Source organism: Tachypleus tridentatus, chromosome 2, assembly GCF_004210375.1.
Source record: "Tachypleus tridentatus isolate NWPU-2018 chromosome 2, ASM421037v1, whole genome shotgun sequence".
Lineage (NCBI taxonomy): Eukaryota > Metazoa > Arthropoda > Merostomata > Xiphosura > Limulidae > Tachypleus > Tachypleus tridentatus.
This window is the reverse complement of record NC_134826.1, coordinates 66613171-66635053: the sequence shown is the minus strand read 5'-3', so window position 1 is coordinate 66635053 and position 21883 is coordinate 66613171. Positions and strand designations below refer to the sequence as shown.

The following is a 21883-nucleotide window of genomic DNA, read 5'->3' as shown; positions in this document are numbered from 1 at the left end:
TGAATGAGGACATGAACAAATGATCATTTTGCATCGTGGTGTGAGAGAAGACGTATCCGAGGAAATGCCTGTACCTGGAATCAAAGGATAGAGATGAGTGTTGAAGTTGATTCATCAACTTTATTAACCATGGAGGTCAAAAGACTTTTCATTTATTTTGAGAATGATTCTTTTGGAGGTACAGAGAGATACATCTGCACTCCCACTGTAGAAGTGGAATGAAGTGCAGCAGCATATGTCCAAAACAAAGTGGTGGACAGCAACTTTCATGCCTCAGGATAAGTAATGTTATGAATCATTTTCAAATGCTGCACCTCTATTTTCTTCCAACCATTTAGGACAAGAACAAAAGTAAGACGGGTGGGAGCCATTGCAATTGATGCAACGAGGGTCCGTCTCATACTCATAGGCATCATGGTCCTTGCCACCATAAGGAGCACACGTTAATGAACCATGACATGATGTCTTTCAGTGACCGAACCGCTGACACTGGAAACATTGGAGAGGGTTTGGAATGTACAGCCATACCCTGCCATTAAGATAACCTGCCTTGATGGTGGCAGGTAGATGTGGTGATGTAAATGTCAGAACGAGGATATTAGTTGGCATCGTAATTCCATCTTTGCGAGTGGAGATACGCCTCACTGCAGAAACTCCTGAGTGGAGAAACCAGCGAGAATCTCCGACTTGGGAATGTCCTTCAAATCCCTCTCAACAATAACTCCTCATAATGAATTTAAAGTAGCACGAGGTGTAACCTAAATAGGTATATCCCCAATTGTCTTTGAATGTAAGAGGAGTTCACACTGTTGAGATGTGGATGTTTCCACCAATATGTCACCAGATCGAAGCTTCTTTACTGACTTTGGAGAGTCAGCAAGTTCCATCTGAATGAAAAAGGGAGCCACTTGCCCTATAGGTTTGTAGGAAAGAGAATGTAGGATAAGAAAATGAGTTACAACAGGTGTTACAGATGTTGAAGATTGCTGCTCAGAATCTTCAAGATGTGGTCGTTTACCTATGGACTGTTTTTTCACCATTTTATTTAAGGTTTGAATTGGAGGATCCATAATAAAAAAAGGAATTTTTGGTGCCCACCGACCCCACCCACCATGGAGCCCTATGAGGGGATGCACTACAATGTCTAACAAGAACACTGCAGCAACGCCAGAGATCCGTGAGCACTATACCCAGACAGCAGCATCAGATACAATGTCTACAACACCTGTTGAAAACATCCAACACTGGTATTTGGTTGACCCTAGCCTAAGTGGAGCAGCTGATTGACCCAAGGGCACCCATCTACAGGAATTCAAGGCCAAAGTGGTGTGTTAGGATTGGACCTCTCAGTCTCCAGGATCCTCTCCACCCCTTCGTGGGTTACCACGCACAGCAAACACTTGGGTGGGTGTTTAGATCCCAGAGGATGTAAAATGAAAGAACGGAACCTTCCCTGGGAGGTCCCCTCACCATGTACAGGAATCCACACCAAGTGGTTTGATGAGAGTAAGTGCAAGGTCATGCAAATAGGTTATCATAATTTACATCATATTTCAATATGAATGGAAACTCACTCAATAGCACAACTGAAAAAAAGTATCTTGGAATAGGATTGGATAAGTCAATACAGAATTGAGAAGGTATACTTCTGCTATTGATAATGGATAGAATTTTAAGATGTCCTTATAGGCATGCTAATTACAAGACTAAAAATATAAGTTTCTCTTTATGAAGGTTATAAGTTAGGCCTCAGCTCAGAAACTGCATACACTTTTTGTCTCCCTATCTAATAAAGAACACTGATTTATTTAAAAGAGTACAGAGAAGTACTACTAGGTTGATTCTTGAAACTGAAGGGTTATCTCATATTGACAGTATAGTTTCTAGATGTTTTTTTTTCCCCTTGAGAAGAGATAGCTGAAAGGTGACCTTACTAAAGTTTATATGATCATTCAGGGGATTAATAGTGATTTTCTTTTGTGCTGTATTCTAAAAATAATGGGAACAGAAGATACAAGCTTTAGATTTGGAAAAAAAACAACAAAAACAGACTAGTCTCCAGTTAATACAGTTTCATTTATCTGACACAGTGATTAAATTATGCTTTGGGAGTAATGAATGTCAACATTTTATAGAAGTTTATGAGTATAATTGATAACTTCCTGAAAAATAAAGAATGGATTTATATTTCTTCCGTTTTTCAAGGGAGCACGTGCAAGGACAGGTTTGAAAAACTAAATGATCCCTAGTTGTTTGTGGATTATTTAAACTAAAAATAACAAAATCCTTATTTACATCAATCTCACATAAATATCACTTCAGATTCAAAAGCATCATAAAGATGCAGAAGCAATCTAATGGGTTAAGAGTTTGTGATTTCACTATTTGATTTTTCACTACCTCTCACACTGAACTTAAACTCATTAAATATATGCTACTAAAACAGTTCTTTAAAAGTACATAATCTCTTAAGGTTACTAGGGTTACAAAAATATAATAATAAATATTAATATGTAGTTTTATAATACTTATTATATTTTAGTCATACATAAACAGAATAAGTTTAAAATTAATTTTAAGTATGATGTCATATAGGTTAGTGTGCAACTAATGGTTAAACAGAAGCTGTAATATTTTAAATGTGTCCGATTCATAATTAATGTTTTTCACAGTAACCTTCATTTTCTTCTTTGATTTAATATGTGTAACATTACATTTCAATTTCTTTTAAACAAACTATGCAGCAATATAAAAATCTCACAAAGGCGACTTATTAATCTTTGATCAAAGGATACACTATTTAAAATGTAATAAAACAAAAGGAAAAAAAGAGCGGAAAGGTGCCACGTCCGATCAGAATTGTTCTGGAATTAAAGATTTATAACTAAACTAAATGGACTGAAAACTATAACGAAAAATAAAACTTCATAATTCTTAATCATCAAATTATAAAAATATTAGTTCTACAAATGACAATATGAATGTATTTCACTCAAGTTGCTTAGACCTCACACTGTTGAACAATGATGAGATATTAAATATCTTAACATACGAAAAATCTTGAAAAAATTTCGAAGTTGAAGTGAGAATAATGACCAGTTCGTGCTGTAAAATTTAAGTTGTTCATTCAGAGCAGTATCTTTCAATGAGAAAACAATTTACCAACCGTTATTACTCTTTTATAATTTAAGAATCTTACACTTGGTGCTTAAGTTTAACAAAATAAAATAAATATTCACAACAATAACACAAATTATGATATACATTATTAGATACAATTCGCGGGTAAATCACGTGAGAGCATTTAAAACGATCACAACACTCTCTCAATGTTTTGTTACAAATAAAATTAGTGGTATGCTTTCGTAATTCTATATCAGCATTTTTATAAAATTATTTTAAACTATTGATTCTTCACAATTATAACTAAGATATAACTTAAAGTTTATTACTTTTTATTATAATATTGCATGAAATATTTATCAGATGAATTTTATTTGCTTATTTACACATTTCTTGAAAGGTCTGTCAAAATCAAATTTTGAAATGGTTTCAGATAGAATTTTTAGAACAGTCAATGAATAACTACAGTAGTTTGAAGTCAGTAACAAAATAGGTAGTTTTTTTTTTCAAAGTAAAGCTTCTCATTTTGCCTATGCTCTGCTGAGTTAGAGTTGGATGTTTGGACTTACAGCGCTAAAATTCAGGGTTATGTAGTGGACAGACCACAAACAGCCCAATATGTGGTTTTGCGCTAAAATAAATAAATAAGTTAAAGACAATATCTTACCGTAATTTCGTGATTTTGTCTTCAGTAACACTGATGAACGTGTTACTGTACGAGGGCTGTTCAAAAAATACGCGGACTGACGTCATAAAACAAAATGTACTTTATTTAGAAGTTACAGGTCTGGGACTCCTTCAAAGTACTCTCCTCCCCAACGCACACACTTATCCCAACGGTGTTTCCACTTGTTGAAACAGTCCTGGTACGCTTCTGTTGTAATGTCCTCCAGCTCCTTCGTCGCATTTGCCTTAATCTCGGGAATCGTCTCAAATCTTCTTCCTTTCAAGGGTCTTTTGAGTTTGGGGAACAAGAAAAAATCGTAAGGAGCAAGGTCAGGTGAGTAGGGGGGGGGAAGAACAGTGATCGAGTGTTTGGCCAAAAACTCACGAGTTCTGAGGGCTGAATTTCGCAGCAACGCGGTGCATCTTCAATTTTTTCGGTCAAAATCTCGTAACAAGATTCAACTGATATCCCACACTCTTCAGCAAGCTCCCTGACAGTCAGACGTCGATTTGCCCGCACCAGGGTGTTGATTTTGTCGACGTGTGGGTCGTCAGTTGACGTGGAAGGACGTCCAGGACGCTCATCATCTTCAATGGACTGTCGACCATCCTTAAAACGTTCATGTTACTTGAAACATGCCGTACGCTTCATAGCAACATCACCGTAAGCCGTGTTAAGCATAGCAAAAGTTTCAGTCGCAGATTTTCCAAGTTTAATACAAAATTTCACAGCAAGTTGTTGCTCCTTCAGGTCATTCATTCTGAAATTCCCCAAACGAAAAAATCGCACTTCACTTAAAACCGCGTAGCTAATACACAAATGAAGATATCTGCAATCGGGAAATGGCGTCGTAATCAGCTGATCTGTGCAAACCTAGCGACACCAAGCGAATTCCCCTGGAACCAACTGGAGCCGCGCAATTCAAACAGTCCGCGTATTTTTTGAACAGCCCTCGTATAATATTATATTCATGTACTTGATAAAAGATATACCAAATTAAATAACTTCGTATAAAGGAATAAAGTACTAAAATAGGCAATTGTCGTGGTATTGTTTACCTATTGTTAAGCACAAACCTACATAATGGAATATCTATGAGCTGCCTACCGAGGTTATAAACTCTCAGATTTGTCGTTGAGCCATCAGGGTGCCTTCAATAGTACGTTTAATTTTATAAACATATGGGAGCAGAACCTTACGTAGAAATACAAAATAATAACAAAAAATGCACAAGTAAAAAATCTTTCTTTAAAGCACTGATTAGATTTGTTTGTTTGCTTGTTTTGTTTTCAATTTCACGCAAAGCTACATGAGGATTATCTACGCTAGTCGTCCCTAATTTACCAGTGTAAGACTGGAGGGAAAGCAAATAGTTATCGCTACCTACCGACAACTCTTGGGTTACTCTTTTATCAACGAATGGTGGGATTAACAATGACATAATAACGCCTCCATGGCTCAAAGGGAGAAAATATTTTGTGTGACTGAGATTCGATCCTTCGACTCTCAGATTATGAGTAGAGCGCTCTAACCACCTGGTGACATCGACTCCTCACCTGAATAAGGTTTTTCTAAATCTCAGGATTTAGAGAGCCTGATTACCTTGCGAGATCTCGAGACTACAACCCCTATTTTTGATAGAGGGACACAAGAATGAAAGCGAGTGCACTAATGGCATCGATTTTTTGTTTGTTTGTTTGTTTGGGAATTTCGCACAAAGCTACTCGAGGGCTATCTGTGCTAGCCGTCCCTAATTTAGCAGTGTAAGACTAGAGGGAAGGCAGCTAGTCATCACCACTTACCGCCAACTCTTGGGCTACTCTTTACCAACGAATAGTGGGATTGACCGTCACATTATACACCCCCACGGCTGGGAGGGCGAGCATGTTCAGCGCGACGCGGGCGCGAGCCCGCGACCCTCGGATTACGAGTCGCACGCCTTACGCGCTAGGTCGTGCCGGGCCAATGGCATCGAAAAGCCATCAAAAAAGTTTATTTACATACTATCGAAGATTAATTCAGTTGCAGGGAATTCCATCATGAAATAAAAGTAATGCCCACCACGAATATTGTATCCTGGTTTCTACAGAAACTGAAATATAAATGTTCTAGATTAAACGTGAAATTTTCTTTTATCTTTTCAAACAAGGAAGGTTTGTAATAATATAGTCCCAGCTCCAGGTTTTGGAAGTGCTCAAAATAAAAGTTAACCATCAATAAGTTTTGACAAGACTTTTATGGTCGTCTGACTATTTTCCATCATTAGGAGCATGTAAAATATATTAGCCCTGCAAAACAATCCAAATTGAACAAACTCCAAAATAGCGTCCAAAAAAAAAGCTGAGATTTGAGCTTAAATTGTATAGCCATGGTAACGTCATAAAATGTTTTCTGTCATAATATATACATAATAAGCTGTCAGACAAAACCAACAACAAGAAAAACATTATTTTGTTTACTTGACCACAGACATTACATCATATATGTTTGATATAATGCTACAATAAATCACAGCGTATATTAATTAAGAAACTACCATCTTGAAAGACTAATGCGCTATAAATTATTACCTTTGATAACTTATCAGTTTTATATTGATTTAGCCGATATGTGGAAAAATGACTTACAACACTGTATTGGTTTTGTTTGTTTGTTTGTTTTTTAATTTCGCACAAAGCTACTCGAGGGCTGTCTGTGCTAGCCGTCCCTAATTTAGCAGTGTAAGACTAGAGGGAAGGCAGATAGTCATCACCACCCACCGCCAACTCTTGGGCTACTCTTTTACCAACGAATAGTGGGATTGACCGTCACATTATAATGCCCCCACGGCTGGGAGGGCGAGCATGGTTGGCGCGACAGGGATGCGAATCCGCGATCCTCAGATTACGAGTCGCACGCCTTAACACGCTTGGCTATGCCGGGCCCATACTGTATTGGAGTTTAAAACTTTGTTCGCAGGGATGTCCACAGAGATCGTGTGCAGATAAATCCAATGTCACGTGTAATGTTTCTCTTTTGATATGGACTAGTGGAAGCGTAGGAAGCAAAAGATAGCTGGAAGGGATAGAAGATTTAAATGTATGTGAGACATAAAGATGGTAGTTTAGGGGAGGCCTGAGGGTTTGACGCTTGTGATAGGTATAACATCTCTTATTCTGTTTTGAATTTTGCGCAAAACTACATGAGGGCTATCTGAGCATTATAACATCTTTTAATGTCCATAATATGTTCACGATACATATTTATTTAGGTGTATTCGAGTAATATTTTTTTAGTTTTTGTGATGTACTGCATGTGTTACACGCAGAAGGTCAAAAGGTCGTAAGGGTGTACTAATTACTTTACCAAGATAAAGATTGCACACCCCATTGGTTAAAACCTCACATCTCTGTCTACCCATGAACTTGTTTGATGATTTTTTTAGGCTAATTGGAATAAGAAAAACTGAAAAACTATAACAGGTGCACAACACTTTATGGGAATATGTAACTAAAATCACGAAATGTTCAGGTATTCACGAAAGTCAGTGTTAAAATTAGGATTTGAGATAATATTTGAACAGACTTGGTTGAGTGCGTTGTAAAAAAACAAAACAGTTTTATGTATTATTCTGTTATCTAATAAAAGATACAAGAAATTAATAACATTTTAAAGAGGGACACTTTTTTGCCCATTTCCTGTTTATATTTATGTTAATTTGTTTGTTGCAAAAATATGATATTTTTTGTATGCGAAAGACTTGTAATGTTAACTGAAAGACTGCCAAGTTTTGTGAAGATACGATCATTATGTTGAAAGTTAGAAATATTAAATCTATAAGGTTTGTTTGTTTGTTTTTGAATTTCGCGCAAAGCTACAGATAGGTTACCTGTGCTAGCCGTCCCTAATTTAGCAGTGTAAGACTAGAGGGAAGGCAGCTAGTCATCACCACCCACCGCCAACACTTGGGCTACTCTTTTACCAACGAATAGTGGGATTGACCGTCACATTAAAACGCCCCCACGCCCTCAGATTACGAGTCGCACGCCTTAACACGCTTGGCCATGCCGGGTCGCGCTAATAATGCTATTCAGTCTATTATAAAAGTTAAACAATTAGCAACAAATTAGAATAAAATAAACGTATATTCCATACAGTAAGTAGCATAGCAATACTATTAATGAAAGGAACAATAATTATATATACTTGATTTGTCTGTTTGTTTGTAATTAGGCATACAGCTACACAATGGGCTATCTGTGCTCTGCCCACCACAGGTATCGAAATCCGGATTCTAGCGTTGTAAGTTCGCAGACGTGCCATGCCACTGGGGGAGAGTCATGTATAAGTAATAAACAATCACGTGATCATGTGTTTCAGAACGGCTGGTATGGGTATTAACACTTTTACTAATAAAGAATGAAACGTTGATCTAGTTTTTATTAGTAAAAGTGTTAATACATATACCAGCCATTTTGAGATACCTTTGTACCTCAAGTGGGTTTCTCGTCATCAAGAATCAAGTGATCTGAAAGCTTCTATGGCCCGGCATGGCCAGGTGGTTAAGGTGCTGGACTCATAATCCAAGGATCGTCTGTTCGAATCCCCGTTGCACCAAACATACTTGTCCTTTCAGCCGTGGGGGCGTTATAATGTTACGGTCAATCCCACTATTTCTTGGTAAAAGAGTATCCCAAGAGTTGGCGGTAGGTAGTGATGACTATCTGCCTTCTTTCTACTAAATTAGGAACGGCTAGCGCAGATAGCCCTCGGTAGCTTTCCGCGAAATTCAAACAAACCAAAAACAAACTGAAAGCTTCTACACTCAAATATCACAGATAACAAAAGAGTTTAAAAACAATTTGTAGTGTATCGATATATATATTTATAGTTAAATGTAAGTACAGGAAACGCTTTCTAGATTGGAAAGATAGACTAATCTATATTCTAACTATAATCAGAACAAATACATTTTTCTTAGTATTCTAAAAACAACATAATTTTGAATCTAGAAATTACCCTGAAAAACTGTACGATTATTTTGGAAAATAAAGCAAAACGATAAGAAAAAATTTCGTAAACACCTCTGTGTATGAACTTTTAGGCTTAATTTACCTCTAAACACTACTGTGTGTGTTTTTTTTTTAGAGCAAAGGCTTATTAGGCTATCTGCTGAGTCCACCGAGGGGAATCAAACGCCTGATTTTAACGTCGTTAATCCGTAGACTTACCACTGTAAGCGGGAGCCAAACACTACTTCTGATATAGTTATTCTAATTATTGTTTTCAAATATCGTGTAGATTCAAAATTTGTGGAGATAATACAAATGCGCTTCGGATATGTCAAATTATAACTGATATTCATTACTGATGCAGTCTAAACCTTAGGAACTGAAGCAAGCTTCGGCTAGTTTTCGGACATCGCAGGCTGATATACAGGTAATGGATTGATTTCACTTGAGAAACTATCAATTTATCTTCCATAGATATAACTTTTACCTTTCTTAGGATGCAAGTTAATTATTGCTACAATATTAGATCAATGATAATAACATATATATTTGAGTTTTTGACACGGCGTTGTTATCAACTATATTCATTGTTAGAGAAATGCCACAAACTATGAAAATATGAATAATAATAGATGGCGTGTTATAGATGATTAATGAAGCAGGAAACGAACGAAAGTAATGCTGTGGGAATGGGGAAGGTTATTATAGTGTTATTAGTAAATACTTTTAGACGTGATGTGAGTTGTGTTGGATATGTCTAGGTGTGAGTTTTTTGCTTTAAAAATCTATTCATTACAAAAATAGTGGTATCATTTAATAGTTTAAATTTAAATTATAATTTATTTCTTTTAAGATTTACGAATGCCAAACTATATAAATTATTTGGTGTTTGTGATTTAGTTATATACAATAGTATTAAGCCTAAGCAACTTGTTTGGTCTGAAGTTAAGCCTAATTTTTAATGGTGCAAGAAGTTGAACAACAGATATCTGTATTTACTTTAAATATATTAATAAGTCTACTCAAACAATGTAAAGGAAGGAGGAATAGGCCTAGTGTATCTGACCCTCCTGGGTATACAAATTTATATACCCAAACACCTAGAGAGAGAAAGAGATGTGCATTATTGCCATTAGTATTAACAATGTAAAGTCCTCTAAAGATATGTTAAATTATAATTCTTGTTGTTGTTGAATTCACAATAAATAAGTATAATTTCAAGTTTTGCCACAAATTAGCAGTCATCTTTTGTTTCTGTTTAATCAAGTACTTCGAGTTTAACTTTTGCAAATGGAAAAGTTTATGAAACCTTAATTTCACTTATTTGCAAGTTACTACAATATGCGAGTTGGACCATGATAACTTTATATCAATCCTACGAGGTAAAACTTAGAAATTATGGTTTCTTTTTCTTATTTTTCTGTAAATGTAACTAATGCTATATCAGTTCAATAAATCAGATTAGTAAAGTTGCACATTTTTACAAGAAAACTTTTCAACTAATGGGTACTAGTTTTGTTACCATAATTTTGTTTCTTAACAAGCGCTCTTAAAATTGTTACAATAAATTTAGAATTGTTTAAAGTTCTAACACTAATTACAAGTATTCATGTAAAGTGATTTTTCTTTTAAGTGAAAATTAAGTCTTGTAGTTTCTATATATTTTCTACTCATTCTTAAATTTTTGTTAAGGTTTAGTGATAAGTATTTTTCCATTTCTTGGAGCAGTTTGAGTTTACTTGGGATGAAACGGAAAGAGAGTCCAGATATCCTGTAGAAAAATAAAACATAAAATTGTCATTTTGCCTATTTGAATAACAATACATAAAGACATTCCTAATAAGAATGATATGCAGGATGTTTCCTTAACTGATAGATTTGTACACACTGTCAACCAGTTAAATTCTGTACTGCTGTGTATGTGTAGGATGTATCTATTTACAAATGAAATGAGTTCATATTAGCAGTTTCTTTTATTGCTAGTTATTGTTTTAAATTTATCTAGTTTTTATTTTCATAGAATTTTTGTTTTTGAAAATACAGCATTATAGTTTTTTTTAACTGCTTGAGGTTTTTAAGTTTTGCCATCTGATCATTAACATGGTTCAAAGTAGAAATTCCAAATGTTTGACTTTTTTTCTGTTTTTTCTTTTATTGGTGAAGCTACTGTAAAAGTCATTTAAAAATTTCCACTGCTTGAATACTGTAATGGTTAAATCATCCAAGCCAGCTTTTCAGTTTGTTTTTTTCTAATGGAAATTTATTCTTGAATATTAACTTTTGGGATTTGGAAATATATTGTTGTTACTTTCTGATTAAAGAAAGCTACTTAGATTAGAACTAAAAATTAATCCAGTAATGATTAGAACACATTGATTTATCATTTGAGAACTATTGCTGTTGATATGAATAGACATAGTCCCAGTAATATTTTATGAGTTTAGAGTATTGCAATTAGTTTTAAATCCAGATACTAAGCTAAAGTTGCTTCTTCAGATTTTGTCAGGTTAGAGTTTTACTTTCTGCAAGTTTCCCAAACTATTATAAAACAGCTTTCTCTTCAACAGTAGTGCAATTTAATTTAAGGAAAGCCACTACTTGCCTTCTGAAACTAAAATAAACAACTAATATTCTAATGTTTGAAAAATATTTGGTCTCATCAGTATTCACATAAGTATTAGCACAGATGTAAAGTGGTGTTTTAAGCCTTGCTTAGTTTGAAAGATTTTATGAAATCTGTAATTCTTAAATTGTTATGTGAATATTTTGATGCTGTGTTGTATATTTGTTGACCTTATCAAGGTAACTGCAGAAATTTTTTTAATCTGTGTGTTTTTGTAACTTCACACATCCACATGACTAGTGTGTTTGGCATATTTTATTGAAACAGAGAATTCTTTTTGAACATTTTGTGAGTTTCTAGTACGTTAATGGTGTATAACATGAATAGTTTGTATGTTTTTATCCATTTTAGGATGAGAGAATTTAAAGTTGTTGTTTTGGGAAGTGGAGGTGTTGGAAAGAGTGCTCTTACAGTTCAGTTTGTCTCGGGAACCTTCATGGAGAAATATGACCCCACAATAGAGGACTTTTATCGCAAAGAAATTGAGGTGGACTCTGCCCCATGTGTTTTGGAAATTCTAGATACTGCTGGTACTGAACAATTTGCTTCCATGCGAGATTTATACATAAAAAATGGACAGGGTTTTGTTGTGGTATACAGCATTACCAATCATCAAACATTTCAAGACATTAAAAACATGAAAGAACAGATCATGAGAGTGAAGAATCTCGATCGCGTTCCAGTGGTGGTGGTTGGAAATAAGATAGATCTTGAACAGCAACGGGAAGTAAGTAGCATGGAAGGGATGTCTCTGGCTCAATTGTGGGGATGTCCGTTCATGGAAGCTTCAGCCAAAAACAAGTGCAATGTGAACGAAATGTTTGCTGAAATAGTACGTGAAATGAACTTAAACCCAGAGCCAGAAAGACCCAGTCATTGCTGTATTGTTCTCTGATGTAGGTGAGTAAAAGTGATTTTTTTAACTTAAGGTTGGGTAACTTTATGCTGTCTGATGCTATCGAGGATAGTGCCATCCTCTGTTGTGTCATTTCTTTAATCAGGTGAGTGCAGTGACATTAAAGTAAGGAACATCTTTGTGGTCATTTTTTTGAGTACTAACCATTCCATAAAATTCTGTTTCCTAAGCAAGTCAAGTTTAATGAGACTGAACTTTAAAAGTGATTTTTTTAACTACTTGTAGGTAGATGGTTAAATCATTGATTTGGAATTAATCATTTAACATACTTTTTTATAATACAGTGACTCCAAAATTCAACCAATAGGACACATTCATGTATTTATTTAGCTGAGTGTAACAGAACTATAAATTGGTGACATTGTTAAATTCCACTTATAAGAGAAACAAAAGTAAAACATTGATGAAAGCTTTTCACCACTTTTGACTTATAACTCTATAAATAATAGTCTCCAATTTTTCAAAACTAAAAGAATGAAAATATTGTAAAGTTCTGTATTCTGAGCTTAGAGAAATGATAAAGGTGAGTGATAAATTGCTTAGTCAGGTTAATTCATTATTATTGGGTAAAATTTGTAAATGTAAAAAGGCAATGACACATGCATGTGTTATATTATATTTGTGTTTTTATCCATTGCAAATATGACTTAAGGTTATTTTATTTAGTATTTCTTGAGCACTGAATTGTTTGCTCAATAACAGGAGATGAAGTGTAGATTTTATGGGGAGTTTTGATAAATGTATAAGGTTCATTTAGCCTAATAACATGAAGTCATACTAATACAATAAAGTTCTGTTGATAACTGGATCTAAATTGTGTTAGTTTTGATATTTGTTGACTAAAAAGACATTTTTCTCTGACCAGGTATTTATTGTAACATCTGGACATTTATTCTTGTGACTGAACAGTATCTTAGTGTTGTCATACCTGTTTCTTGACTCTACCAGTGCTGTGGTAACTAATTTTAACATTATGGTAGGGTCTGTTAACATAATACTACAAGAAGTGGTGATTGCAAGTGAATAAAGGTTTAAGTTCATTCTGTCATGCTGGTTTTAAACCTGTTTGTGATAATAAAAAAAAAAATAAAAAAATCTGAAACGAGAGACTTGTATATGGGGTTTTGAATCCTTTTTATTTTACTACCTAGTAACCTAAATAAATTCAGGTACTTGAATAATGCTTTGACATTCTGTTGAATTCATTATTAAATATTACACAGAAGACCAACTGTTTAATGATTGTATAAACATGTTGAAAGTTTTTTCTTCATCAGGGGTGAAATTGAAAACAGAATATGTGATGCAGACACTTAATGCATTCTTTGATTGGCTATAACCTCTACTGTGGAAGAAGAAAAGAAAAATTTAACATGTATGTGTAATAAACATTTCATCCACTGTCATATTGAATAATGATTTTGATGAGGGTTGTAACAATATTCATGTACCTAAATTAACTTAGGTTGCCATATGGTGTATATGAGGCCTGCATGTGTGTTAGCTCTCCAGCTGTTATTCTCTGTTAATTGTATTTTCTGTTTTTCCATTGACAAATATTGGTGCTCTATCAAAATTTCTAGTTCTTCAGAAAGTTCGTTTCCACTCAGTGCACTTGTTAGCTTGATCTCACCAGAATTTTAACATTTATGGAAGCATTTTATTTGTGGTATTTTAAAAATTATTAAAATCAGTAAATTTGCACATATTTTATCCCAACTCCGTATCTGGAAACAGTTGTTTTTTTTGACAGAAATGTAGGAAATTTTAAATTTGTACTTAACCAATTTAGAAATTGGATTCATAATGTTTAGTGGCATGTAGCATCAACAGTTGTCAGAAACCATACTTTGTATAACTTATTTGTTTTGATAATCAAACACAGGTTCAGCCAGAGTTAAAATATATTTTTTGTAGTATTGATATTTAAGTTGTATATATATATATATTAGGCATTTGAAGATTTAGTATTGTGGTTATATATGTTGGTGAGAATCTGACCTTTCTAGAACAATGTTTTTTATTTCATTAGAATATAGGTATATTAATTTTTGTGAATCTGAAGCTAGGTTAATTTTGCACTCATTTTACTTTATGGCCAAAACCAGTATTTTCACAGTGCTGTTTCCATGGTTTCTAGATGCATACACGTCCTCTGTCTGAAGGTATTGGTTGATGGTCTTTGAATAGATATAGTTGCTGGTAACATCTAATTACCGTAAAACATCTTCTTGTAACTGGTATTTATGTTTCAGGTATTTCATGTATATGACAACTTTAATTCTAACAGGTATAAGTATGGACAAATACAACATTTGCTGAAAGAAGATTGTGCCTTCTTTAAATGGCAGAACCCTTCCTTTGAATTGAGTTTATGAATTCTTGCTGTGTGATTACTTCACTGCTTCTTATTCAAGTTTGCAAGAACTATGAAGTCATTTTTTTATTTTCGTTCCCTTAATCCACTTGTGCTTTGCTTCAACTTGTCTGTTTTTGTTTTATTTGTCTACATATGGTTATTGTAAAGTGTCTGTGTATGCAAAATTGAAACTAAGGGTACCAGTAGTTGTTAGTACCATGTCTTTCATTATGTTTTGTAGCTGAACAATTATTAAAGAAACTTAAGCATTTTGGAAGTTTGTGAAAAATTTAACTAGTGTTAACACGTGTTGTTTTGAAGAATGTGGGCCACCTAGAGTTGTTTAAATTTTCACTAGTGATAAACATTTCATGACAAGGAGTTGTTAATGGTTCAGTGAGTTGTCTTATTATGATCTGTGTAAATATTTGTGAAGACTAGAGTTTAAGTAAAATGTTGAGATAAAAAGGAAGTGATAGTTCATTTACATAATCCTTCAGCAAATTATATATACTTGTATTTATTTGTGTGTGTACACACAAACACACTGTCACTATATCTGCAGAGTAGAAGTTTATTACTTGATGTCTTTATGAACCCATATCTGTTGAGAAATTAAATATAACCATGATCTGTTAAAGGAAATATAGGTAAATCACTCAGTTTGATGAAACCATAAACACCAAAATTAATGTATATTTTCTCATTCACTGTTTCTGGTATTGTGCATGTCATCTTACTGCAACCAAGCCTTATTACTGGTTCATTTGACAAAATACTACTATTGACATTTAAACAATCTTCCAGAATTCATAATGAATAGCTACAAGGCTGTGTGATAGAAATGCTGTGTGTTTGAGTAACATTTCAAAAGGAACCATCTCATATTGAGCTGAATATAGTTAAAGTATACTGTTTTATACAGGTATTACTCTTTTCAGTATTTGGAGACCTAACTTTTCTGCTCTTCATTTAAGTTTATGGCAAGAAACAAAATTCTGGTCAGACCAGTTTAATAACTGAACACAATGTGTATAATTAGTTTCATTTCACCAAAAAAACATTCATAATTTGAAGTTTATTACACACCTTGTATGTTTGGAGGAAATGCATTGCTCTTATAGCATTGCAGCATTAGTTATTAAAGATATGGTGGATTAATTGGCTTAATGTGATTTGAGTCATTGTAGGCCTGCTTCAAATTGTAGTTGTACGTGCCTTTGGTCTGTAATCATTTTGTCCAAGTAGAGTTGAGGTCTTTCCAAATACAAAGCACATGAATATTTAGGTAGACTTTACTTGTAGAATGCAACCAAATTTTAATTGTCCACTTGTAAATTTAGGGGTGTTCATTAAAAAAAAAAGTGCTATATGAATAATGTAGTGTGTGTATGTATATACATATACTCACATTATATAGTGAAGAATATTACTCAGTAAATACATCAATATATATGTAATATACCAAGTGAAAAGGGACATAATTGTTGCTAAATATAACCCATTACAAAATGTGAACTTCATCTGGTTGTGCCAAAATAACTAATTAGGGCTATATGTCAATCAATCATAGGGAATCTTCTAGACTTTATAAAGATAAAATCAGGTAAAGTTTTTTTGCACTGTTCAGTTTAGAATATAATATAGAGGAAAGGAAGAACAATTTCTGTGTGGTTGAGCTTTTTATCAATGTCCATGTGCTATTGCTTTTGTCTTTATTTAATGAATAATTACTTAAACCTAAGTTATGTATATGTGAAGCCATAAGTGTAAAACAGCTACTGGTATTGGATACTTTAGATACATATGATGGTTAAAGTTGCCATAAGGATAGAAAATTAAATGGTATATTTTACTGTTGGATATGGACTCAAGAGTTGATTGAACCTCAGTACACTTATATAGTGAGCAGTGTTAGTTTATATATAAAGTCAGTAGGATTTTGTAATGTTTATTTTTTTGTGTATTTGAAGTGAAGAGCAAATTATTTTTTAAACTTTGAACACAAATGTATTTGGAAACTAAGTTTATATCTGAGGGTTGGGGAACTTCATTCATATTGACTTTCTATAGTCTGAACAACAACAGTGCTACTTTTATATACGTGTCTTAAGTTATGAAGATATGGAATTAATTCCTAAGTGACTTGTTTTATATCAGTTTAAAATGCATGTTTGTAAAACTTGTAAGAAAACATTGGTGCTCTTGTCCTTTTTTACCTGAGTTTCTAACACTCATTTCTTCCCTTTCCACTTTGGTCCACTTCTCACAGATTTTAGTGCACAGTGTCATTTATTGTTATGGACATTTTTTGTCAGTATTTAATTATTTACTGAAAACAAAAATATTTTAAAGAGTATTATGTTTCTTAGAGCTTTTTTTATGGAAATAAATCTTAGAATATTATGACTTAGTGTTAACTGTGTGTGTTTCCTCACCACTTACATTACTTCGTTGCCTCCTGTTACATTTTTATTGCCAAACTTCTAAAACAACTAGCTGGAGGCTAATTTTATTTTTGTTTACAGATTTTACTTTATCTATGCAAGAGAGGATGAATAAAATGTGTATATGTTTGAGTGACTTGTGTAAAGAAATTACTGGTGTCATGCACCTAACAGTAAAATAAGGTATTAGAATCTGGAAGATCCAATTATGTTTTTCAGAACTTTGAATAATTTATGGTTACGTATACTATTAGATAACTTTTTAACTTTTACATTTTAACACTTTAGCATATATTTTAAAATTTAACAAAGAGTAGCTTAATTTTTTTTTCAGTTACATGCAAGTCAAATCAAATTTTGGAAAGTGTTTTTTAAATTTTTAGAAATAAATTATATTTTAAGTATGACATTTTGTTTTAATTCATCAAACAAGGGACCAACCTTGCTGCTAGATCAATGTTTGGGTTTTATACAGTTTTAGATATTACAGTAGTACTAACATACATGAAAATACTCAGTTTAAAACAAATGTTTAAATTATTCAGAAGTTTGTATGACATTATAATAGGATTACAAACAAGGAAATTAGGTATTTGGTTTCAGTTTCTTTTTGATATTGTAGATGTTGAGCCCTCTTGCATCAGTTTTTTTTTTTTTTTACTTGTACCAGAAATAAGTAAATTGAATTTAAAATACAGCAGCTCTGAAGTAATTCTAAATTATAGGGTAATGTGTGTAGCAACTGTTATTAATACTGATGTATAGTCATAAAATTCTAAATTGGAGTTATTGCTGACAGAGTATAAATATACAGAACAAGCATGTGTGTGTGAATAAGCTAAGAATACGTGCAGGTTAATAGTTTTTTCTCACAGGTTGAAAATTGTATAGTGTGTTGCAAAACAAATTGAGTGAGTTTGAGTGTTGGTTACTAGTAGTACATCAAAATAAACAGTGTGGAAAGGTAGAAGTTATTCCACAAATAAAAGATTATTGAAGTAATTAGGCACCACAATGTATATTAAAGGTGGTCTGGGAATGGAAGGATTACTTATAATTGACAAGACTTGGGTTTTCCTGTATTGCTTTGTGACTATACAAGTATACGTATGGATTACATAAGAGAAAGGGACTAGGTGAAGCTTGTGTAAATATGAGGTGTTTACCACCATAGCCTTACAGGTAATTTAGCTTAAATTCAATCTTTAGATATCTTTACATTGCTAATTCTACCAGTGACTGATTTATAAATGAATAAGTTACTACAAATGTAGTTTACACTTGTTTCTGTTTTTCTTATGCATGTCACTCAATTATTGGAGAACTAAGACTATCATTAGTTTAAAAACAAACATTTTCTCATTGCAAAGTATTTAGATTATGAACTAAGTGTTTCAAAAGTAATTTTCCCTATTCAGGAAACCAAAGGATACTATGTTGTGAAACAAGGTGTGTAGACCAATTTGACTTTGAAGATCACTTGCTCCTGGTAATGACATGTTTACAGAGACTTGGATATTATTTTGGATTATAAGTTTCTTACCCTTATGTCACCTGAATACTCCACAACTGTATACATCGTCTTCCATGTGACCAAATTGATTTACATCTACTCTGTTTCACAATGTTACCTCTGGTGGTTCCTGAATGGAGAGAGTGATTAGAGTCATTCGTTTACTGGAGACTCAGTATCAACTTCTATTATATAATGTTTAATAAGAAACATATTGCTAATATCAATTCAGCAGGATAGCCATATATGTAAATTTTATGTAATTAGCATTTTTAATAGAAGTTTATTGCTGTTGTAAATGTTGAGTTTTATGTGTAGTATGTAACCTTTATCATACTAATGTTTTGTAACAAATAGAACCTTTTCAATGTTGATTGTAAGTATAATTGCCATAACATCATAGAAAATTAAACATGTATTCATCTCAGACTGCTTCACTGTTATCCTTCACCATGCTGTTCAACTATTTGTTTCACTGAGCATGGTTTAAAACCACTTTTATTAAGCAGTTTTATCTTTGTCAAGTCCCAGTCAGATTAAAGATTCAGTGTAGTTATTAGCTAGCTGAGAACTTAATGATTATTAAAATGTTTAACACTAAATGTTTTCAACAAATGTGAAGATATTCAAGATGCAGACCCAACAGTCACACACTTGCATGCATTATACAAACTAGCTACAATGCCTGTTACTGTTAGCATTGAAAAAAAATTAAAGTTGTTGATTATCATACAGAAAACAATGGCAATAGCGTATCTGTAATAGTATGAAAACATTTTTCACAACCTTTACTTAAAAGGTTTACAATACTCATTTACCTATATGAAATATATAGGTATCACTAGAGATACTGGCTATATGTATTATTCAGTTAAAAAGATGTAAAAGTTGACAAAGGTTTAATTGAATCTAGGTATGTATTAATTGGTATGAATAAAAAAATACTTAATATTAAATATTTCACATGAATTATTTTCATGATACCTTGATTATCACCACACTTCATAAAATTCCAATATTCTTTGTTTTTCCTTTTGGAATCAGGGGTACTTGCATGAAACATCATGGAGTAAATAGCCTTAAACCTCTCTGGGTTGAACATTACGTGATAGGAGGGTGAATGGCAAAGTAGTTTTGAATGCTGTGTTGTTTGTTGATGCCCATTGATGTCATCTCAAGAAACTTCAATAGTTCATAGTGGGTAAAGGTAGGCCAATTCAAATATTTCAGTTGTTCCTGAACAAGCACTTTCTTTGCAACCTGTGTTTTTGCATACTTGTTGATAGCAGGGATGAGTGCAGTACTAACATCTGTAAAAAGAACTCTAAAAGAGTTGAGGGGCCTTGACTTGTCATTGATGTCAGCACATACTTCAAAATCACACCTGTTTTTCAGGAAAAAACTCAAAAGTCATTACTCATGGCTGACCTATCATGCAGATCTACCCCAGCTCAAACATTCTCTCAGGCTCTTGGTGGTGGATCAGGTCTAGTGGGGCTCACCTTTGTGTGGCCACTTTGTAACACTAGGTCCTGGTTGGGGTGGAACCAGATCTCAATGACTGTTCTGAATTGCTTTCGTATTAGTCTCTCTTCCAAAGTTAAACTGAAGATTAGAACCTCCACCATCATCATCACTCTCTCCTTCATCTAAGTGATTGAACAAACTCATTGCTTACTAAGCAGTAAAATGTTTTGATGGACATCTTTTGTTTTACAAGAAAACACTGAAAAAAAACAAACTGGTCTCAAACACAACTTGTATATCTGAAATGTTTCTTTAAAATAAGTGATTGTTTCTTGGAGCTTCCAGTCTATTTGTATAAGGTGGATAACATGGTTTCAATTAGTTTTCAGCTAGCTAGACATTAATGTTGTTCAATGGGTAAATGAGGATTTTTGGGCAGATAACTGTTCTTGTTGAAATTAGTTTATATTCCAGTTTAGATAATTATATACAAACTTGCACAGTTTTATATGTAACAGCTACACATTTCAGTGTATTTGGTTGTGTTACCTTAGTTTCTCAAATCAATAATTACTTTAATAGTAAAGGACACACATCAAGATTGTATTTCAATAGAAGTACTTAGTGTTCATCTGTAATGTGACTACACTGTTGTGGTATTAGAAGTTGTCCACTATGGAGAAACAGGCATTATACAAGAGCAGTTAATGGTAAAGTGGTGTTAGAAGGTGGCAACCATGGCTAAAACAAGTTTCACACAAGTACTTAATGACAAAGTAACATTTCATGAATAGGTGTTTCAGTGCTGGGTACTTCAGTGAAGCAAGACTTGTTTGTGACAGTTAGGTACTTTTCTACTTCTTCAGTTTTATGTGTTTGTAGACATAAAGATATCCTTTGATTTTTCTGAACCACTTGCAATTTTGGCACTGAATACCACTTTACTAGGATGCTCCCCTTCCTGAGGAACTGCCTCTTTCACCACCATTTTTTCTCTGCTCAAAAGGAAGCCATGGCAGATGGAATTTAGAAATGGTGACAGTTGCCATTTTAACTTCTTGAATGCTCACTAACGTTTGAACACAATATTGAATTGATTATTGCATCAGTAAGGTGGAAATGTGAGATGCACTTTTTTTAGGCTAAGGAGGTTTGAAGATTGCTTTAATATTACTTGGTATACAAAATGTTATTTTTAAAAGTGATTGCTTGAGTAAGTTCAGTAAGCTGGTTTTTGTAAATGTTCAGGGTATATGAAGTACAAAACTACAATATATAGAAGATCCTATGAAAAGCTGATCTTTAATATTGAATAAACTGCTCTAATAGTTTTTTGTACATTGTGATTGGAAAAATCTTTGTCTAATCCATGGGTGTATAAACTTCTGGAGTAATTTAGCCTAATCAACTTCTATGTAGACTTTCCAACAAGCACTTGTAGTCAAGAAAAATACCAAAATGATTGATGCTGTATTATTGTTCATATTACACACACATATATGTAACAAATGGTTGTATAACAAAAAGTAATAATGTGTAAATACATATCTTACAACCACACAAGATCATTGGCAATAGTTTTTCTAGCACGTTAGTGTTTGCTGAAAAATGAACTCGTAAAGAAATGAGACTATACAAGATCACCCTCTCAATTTTCTGCAAAGGCAGAAGGTGTAACAGGTTTAAAGATGGTGAACATGTATTCTTTCCTCAACACGTTCCTTAAATGTAACAAGAACTGTGCAACAAATAACTCTAATAAAAACTTTGTAATCTC

At 33.5% G+C, this 21883-nt stretch overlaps 2 protein-coding genes across 13 annotated transcripts in view; one reads left to right on the top strand and one right to left on the bottom strand.

Annotated features, from left to right (window-relative positions):
- LOC143244074 (cell division cycle protein 20 homolog) overlaps window positions 1-3287 on the bottom strand; it is a 34312-nt gene extending 31025 nt beyond the window's left edge. For all 4 annotated transcript variants that reach the window (XR_013024890.1, XM_076488104.1, XM_076488105.1 and 1 more), the window contains exon 1: window positions 3097-3287. The gene's annotated coding sequence lies outside the window, so the exon portion shown is untranslated. The remainder of the gene's footprint in view (window positions 1-3096) is intronic.
- Window positions 3288-8905: 5618 nt separating this feature from the next.
- On the top strand, window positions 8906-19066 carry LOC143244071 (ras-related protein Rap-2a-like). Of its 9 annotated transcripts, XR_013024889.1 has the most exons (5): window positions 9526-9544; window positions 10049-10163; window positions 11756-12304; window positions 13598-13695; window positions 14611-19066. XR_013024889.1 is itself a non-coding variant. In XM_076488099.1 (4 exons), the coding sequence occupies exon 3, from the start codon at window positions 11757-11759 to the stop codon at window positions 12297-12299; it is 543 nt and encodes a 180-aa protein (XP_076344214.1). In that variant the 5' UTR covers window positions 9527-9544; window positions 10049-10163; window position 11756; the 3' UTR covers window positions 12300-12304; window positions 14611-19066. The 9 variants fall into 9 exon arrangements, 6 of the variants coding, with proteins under 6 accessions (XP_076344215.1, XP_076344211.1, XP_076344212.1 ...); XR_013024887.1 differs by lacking the exons at window positions 9526-9544; window positions 10049-10163 and adding an exon at window positions 9352-9456; XR_013024888.1 differs by lacking the exon at window positions 10049-10163 and having other exon boundaries at window positions 9437-9542.
- The last annotated feature ends 2817 nt before the right edge of the window (window positions 19067-21883 follow it).